At 46.3% G+C, this 6,165-nt stretch overlaps 1 protein-coding gene across 1 annotated transcript in view; it reads right to left on the reverse strand.

The window, feature by feature from the left end:
• LOC103738242 (nuclear body protein SP140-like protein) overlaps window positions 1-6,165 on the reverse strand; it is a 31,217-nt gene that overhangs the window by 1,859 nt on the left and 23,193 nt on the right. Inside the window, exons 3-4 of the mRNA XM_008838118.3 lie at window positions 3,634-3,802; window positions 1,902-1,938 (exon numbers count right to left, since the gene is read on the reverse strand). Of these exons, the coding sequence (XP_008836340.2) occupies window positions 1,902-1,938; window positions 3,634-3,802 (206 nt within the window). The remainder of the gene's footprint in view (window positions 1-1,901; window positions 1,939-3,633; window positions 3,803-6,165) is intronic.

Consider the following 6,165-nt stretch of genomic DNA (forward strand, 5'->3'; position numbering starts at 1 on the left):
ACTCTCTGTTTCTCTTTCCTATCTCTCATTCTCTATTTTTCTGATTTTCTTAGTCCTTCCCACAGAAACTACCAAATACAATTTTTCCTTACATCACTGTCTCCTTGCTGTGGACATTGGTCCAGTCTTTGCAGTCACTGGGGTGTCCCCTTCAGACATTAATCACGTGATGTGGCATAGCAATGACACCACTGCTCCTGGATGGCAGACACCACCATCCATCACCCATGCAGATACCAAACCATCACCAGCTTCACCTGCTTGGACATATTCATGGTTGGTTTGATGAGTTTTAAGAGCCTCATTTGGATCAGAAACAGAATAATCTGTCTTTATACACATTGACTTCACATCCCAGATAGATTCTGAAGTTCTTCCAGATTGGATGGACCAAAGATGACAAAGTAGTTTCATAAATATGACATTGTGACATCATGAATAAAGATATTTTATTTAAATGCATTAATAAGTTAATCAAATGTGCCAGGTGTGGTGGCACATGCATTTAATCCCAGCACTTGGGAGGCAGAGGCAGGTGGATCTCTGTGAATTCAAGGCCAGCCTGGTCTACATAGTAAGTTCCAGGACAGCTGGGGCTACAGGGAAACCCTGTCTCAAAAAGACTAAAAAAAAAAAAATTAATCAAATGTTCAGTGCAGAAACTCTCCTATACAACCCAGAGAACAAAGGCTCTGACATTTAAACCCTGAACTTGGAGAAACTGCAGAAACAAACACTGAACATTCTGGATAGTCAGTAACACAAGCAGATACCCCATAGCACATCACAGATCAACAGTAACAGAGCATTAAAAGAGGAAGGATCAGAGGGTGACCAGGTCAGGCTTCCTGGAGACCAGTTTCCACAAGATTCTAAGAAGAAATTTGTTTATTTCAGAACCTGAAGTAGGGGTTCTTGTTTGTCTTTATAATGCAGTTACTGAAACCCCCTTGAAGGATCAATCCAGAGCCCATATGGCGCTGACAAGTCTCATCTGATTCTTCAAGTCAACCTTCAGCTCTGAGAGGGGTACAGGGTCAGTGCTGGCTGAGGGCCTCACTGGACCACTCTAGTACCTGGGGATAACTAATCATCATATCCATGGGTACTGGGCACTTGCATGCGTCTCCAGAGCTGCCCTGCACAGAGCTGCCTTACCTGAGTTTCTGGCAGTCCCAGTTCCCTGGACCACACCTCCTCTCACACCACTGCCTTCCCCTGTTGCCCCTACCCCACCCCCGCCACCCTCATAACTCATCCCTGCTGGCCTTTCCATGAAAATTCAGCGAGAGTTCTGCCTCCACTTCCTGCTCTTGATTCCTGTATCTTTCCCTCCACACATATTTCTGTGCCTTTGTTTTCTGTTTCTGCTTTTTCTATTAGACTCCTTGAGTAGCAGTGCAGGATTAAGAAGGTTCAGGGTTCAGAATGCCTGGGTTCGCCTTTGTTCGTGAAAACTCCAGTTTCCTCATCTGTAAACGGAGCACCCAAGTGACAGCAGTCTCTAGTGACCACTGGATGGCTGAATCCACAGCAGCCAAGAGCAGACAGTCAAGTGAAGTGAGCTGCCAGGGACAGGTTCTCTTATTGCTGCCTTTTGTCCCCTTTCTGTTCTGTCTTTCAGCGCCCCACTTCTTCCTGCCTCCATCTCAAGTATCCACATGCTCTGCTTGTGTCCCTACCACTCCCTCTCAGTGTCTGTGTGCCTGCCTTTCTCCTAGAATAGTCCCACTCTTGAACAACAGCCTGCACATTTATATTAATCACTTTCGCTATCACCAAGTATCTCTTCTTTGATGCTGTTCCCTGAAGACCCGCATTCTGAGCCCTTCCCAGTTTGCCACTGAAGATCTCTTAACTCAGAATCCACACTCAGACACCTGGTTCACACCCCATCTTACTGAGTAGCAAATCCATCCTTGCTGTCTCTTGACAACGCTGTTGGAGTCAGGTCATTTTAGAACTGATACAAAATCAGAGTCTTCACATAGCATTGGTTCTCCCACCCCAGCTCAGTTCTCTGTTTCCTTGCTTGACCAGAAAGCCAAATTTTTGCCCAGTTCTAAGTACTTTGCTCATAGCTTGGCTGAGTGGTGAACATTTTTTGCTTTTCTTTATCACTTTTCCAGGAAAGACATTTGTCTTGCAGTACTGAGCAGAGAAAAACAAAAATTAGCATCTGTAGGCACGTGACTAAAAGCACGAACTCACAATGACAGGGACGGTGGGGTGGAAGCTGGGACAATCACACGGGTGACACACATGTGAATCTTTGTACTTCAGTGGGAATTTCAGGTCCTTGGGTGACTCATGACTGGATATAGCTTGTCCCTTCCTGCAGGACAGTCAAGAGGAAAAAGCAAAACAAAACCACGGAAATTCTATATATAATGACACTCTCGAGTTGGAGGGCAGAAGAAGGTGTTGGATTCCCTGGAACTGAAGTTACAGGAGGTTGTGAGCTGCCTAATCTGCCTAATCTGAACATGGGTCTTCTGCAAGAGCAGCACTTTCTCTTAACCACTGAAGCATCTCATTAAGCCCTTTCTCAAGTTTTGAGAATGATAGAGCAATGGAGAAAGCAGAATCATTAGTTACCCAACAAGAGAAGCACAATGAAGCAAAAGTTTTTCCCCTTGTAGGAAAGGAATGTTCCTGTGGCTACACAGAGCTTAGGGAAGAAAAGGGATTTCCTCTGGAGTTGTGCAAAGATCTTAGAGAGTGACATTGATCAAAGAAAAGGCCCCAAAGTTTCAAAGATGGGGCTAGCAAAGAGCTTCATTGGGTGAGGAAGGATGAGCACTTTGCAAAGAGACATAGCAGAAGACATGGGAAGGAAGCAGACAAACATCCCAGGGGCCTGGCGGGGGGGGGGGGGGGGGGGGCAAGGGGGGGGGGGGGGGGGGGGGGGAGCGGTCAAGCTCAAGCAGCAAGAAAGGACTTGGAAAACTAAAGTAGGGGTGACTTCCTATCTTGAAGGAAATCCCAAGATTCCATGACCAGGAACCTGGAAGCTACCCATAAAGCGAGCCAGGACATCAGTCCAATTATGTTCACACTGTCCAGCACAGGTACTGATCAAATAAAGTAATGGAAAAATAGAACTGTCAGCTCTGAAAAAGGGTGGAAAGACCGTAGGAGCTGGAGGATGGAGAGAAGAGCTGTGAAACGCTGTCTTCTGGAAAGGACATGGGCTTTGCACTCATGAGCTCACAGCAGCTGTGGTCACCTGCACAAGGTCAAGCCAGCCAACAGTCCAGTGTGGATAGGGAGGGGCTCACGAGATTCCACTCTTAACTAAGGAGCGGCTGGCAGGTGATGGCTGCTGGGGCAGAGAGTCATTTTTCTTAAGGGGTGTGGGTACTGGTAGGTTGTTCATCCATGCTCCAGTGAACAGTACCATACCCACGTTAAAATGGGCAGCACTAATCAGACTCAGTAGGAGAGAAGGAGGAGGAGGAGGAGGAGGAGGAGGAGGAGGAAGAGGAGGAGTTGGGAATGTTCAGAGAGGGAATTTGATGGAAAGCAGGTTCAATATGATCTATATACACTATATACATGTATGAAATCGTCAGTGAATATATTTTAAAACGTGGGGCTTTATTGAAAAAAGGAGAGACAAGAATTAATTACCAGTTTCAAAGCTCTTTTCAATTTCTATTAAACCAGGATACTCCTTCAGGTTCACCCTGCTGAACAGGACCCTTAGAAGGGACCAGTCAAACATCTTCTCAAGGTGGACAAGGACATGGTACACTACTTTCTCTATAGGAACTTGGTTCCTGCAGGCTTCCTGAAAATTCTTTTTATAAGTTCAACAGAAAGAACAGTCTGTAAAAGCACAATTTGAAAGCTGAGCAGAGAGCCACTGCATAGAAGACTCGTCCTACTGACCCAGCATAAACACTACCATTTTTCATATTATACTTTAGAACTTCTTAAATATTGAATGAACTGTTTAAAAGAAAAAGTAAGCCCTATCTCTTGCCTTTTAAACTTCCATCCTGCCTGGACTGTTTCAAGAACAGATTTTTAATAGGGTTTTTAATTAGCATATAAAATAACAGATTTCTTTACGGTATGTTCATATATACTGAGCCTTGGTTAAACCTCCCACCTGCTCCTTGTGCCCATACCTGCCTCCCCTCCTATCCTGTACCCTCCAGCCACCAATATTTCCTTTTCCACTTTCATGTCACATGTATTCTGTGAGCCTCCCTACCCACTTCTTTAAAGTCTCTTTTTCCCTCTTATGGGCCCCTTTCTAGGTTCATGTTCTCTACCCACACTCACTCCCACATCGACTCACATATATAGCACTAGAAGCTAGGATCCACATGAGAGAGAACAGTGTTGCCCAGCCTCTATGTCCAAACACACCCTGGGAAGACCTGAGAGAGCTCTAGGGAGGCAGAGCTGCCCTCTCTGTGAAAAAACACAAAGGGAAGATCCCAAGCACCCACGGCTAAGCCTGCACCCTACTCCAAGTCCCCAGAAGCATCCAGCGATCAAATTCTCTTAAAGTTCAAGGCTTCAGAACCACCAAGCCCAATTTGAATACTTGGCAGCAGAACACAGCAAAGAAGAAATCGGGTTTGCGATGGTACAAATTCCCTGGGATCTCTTCTGACACATGTGCACATGTGGACATAATAATGACATATTGTCCTGGGGCCCTATGGATTCCAGTTTCTCCAGGAAACCTCCATGCTTGGGGCACTGGAGCCAGAAGGGAGACTGGTCCAGGAGAAAGACTTAGTTCTCAGTTCTGATAACTAAATTCACATTTGCATATTTCTTGGCTTTTGTTCATCTATATATAGTAACTTTGCTATTGACAAAGTGAAGAGAGATTGAATTATCTTTTTCATCACCAGTTTTGGCCAAAACTATAAATAAATCTGTTTCTTTCCACCAATTCCTGCCTCCCAGTTGTCCAGTAGGGCATTAACCAACAAACTAAGCTTAGAGTCCAGTACAATACTGTTCAACTTCTTTATTTTAATCTAAATTGTCAATCACTGATCACTATTGATCTGTGGAACTGTACAGTTTCTTCATTCCTTCCTTCTTTCTTTTTTTCTTTTCATCCTGTGGTTTGAGGCAAGCACTCTATCCCTAAGTGCTGAACGAATCCATTTCAACTCATATGACCTTTACCATCTACCCCACTCCCGCACTGCCTGGAAAGAGGAGGACTCCAGTTAGAAACAGATATATCTTTAACTAATGATCTCTGATTGTCTTTTCACCTTGTACATTATAGACTGATTGACCAGGGGCTGGAGAGATGGCTCAGCAGTTAAGAGCACTGGCTGCTCTTGCAGAGGACCAGAGTTTGGTCCCCAACACACACATGGTGCCTAACAACCATCTTTATTACAGTTCCAGGGGATCTAATGCCCTATTCTGGCTTCTGTGGCATTGCATGACATGGGTACACTTAGATACATGCAGGCAAAACACTCATATGCATACAAATTAAAAATTAAATAAAGCTCTGGGCCTGGTTCCACCCTCACTTCCCTCTGCTTCCCTGGGCCTGTATGACCCACCAGCCTCTCTCCAGGGTAAGTAGATTACGCCCTCCGAGACTTGACTCCCCCAGCCTCATTCACCCCCCCACCCGCACCCAACCCACCCCTGTCTCTCCTCCTAGCATGGGTCCCGTCCCATTCCTTGTCTTGGCACCCCAGACACCAGGGACACCACCACTGCTTCATGATCCTTTGCATCCAGACCAACCCAGTTCCTTTTCGAGGTCCCCAGGAGCCCTCTGGGCCTGGTCCCGCCCTCACCTCCACGGCCTTCCAGGCTGTTTCCTGGACACCAGGGCTCAGCTCTCAGCCAGGGGCCACCACTGCTTCCTGATCCCTTGCATCCAGAACAACCCAATTCCTCAGTGCAGTCCCCAGGAGCCCTTGGGGCCACTTCCCACCCTCATCTCCCTTTGCATCTCTGAGTGTCACAGCAGCCAGCTGCTGAGACCACCATCTTTCCTGGGCCCTGCTCCCAGGCCAGTCCAACCCCCAAATTCCTGAGGCCAAAATCTTTCCTGGAGGAATCCAGACCTTAGAGAAAGCCTGAGAGCATCTGATCCTCATCTGACTGGGGCCTCTGTGGGAACTCCTGAAGACAAAAGCAATCTGGCCACTCCAATATGAA

Source organism: Nannospalax galili, unplaced genomic scaffold (genome assembly GCF_000622305.1).
Source record: "Nannospalax galili isolate Female #2095 unplaced genomic scaffold, S.galili_v1.0 scaffold1138, whole genome shotgun sequence".
NCBI lineage: Eukaryota > Metazoa > Chordata > Mammalia > Rodentia > Spalacidae > Nannospalax > Nannospalax galili.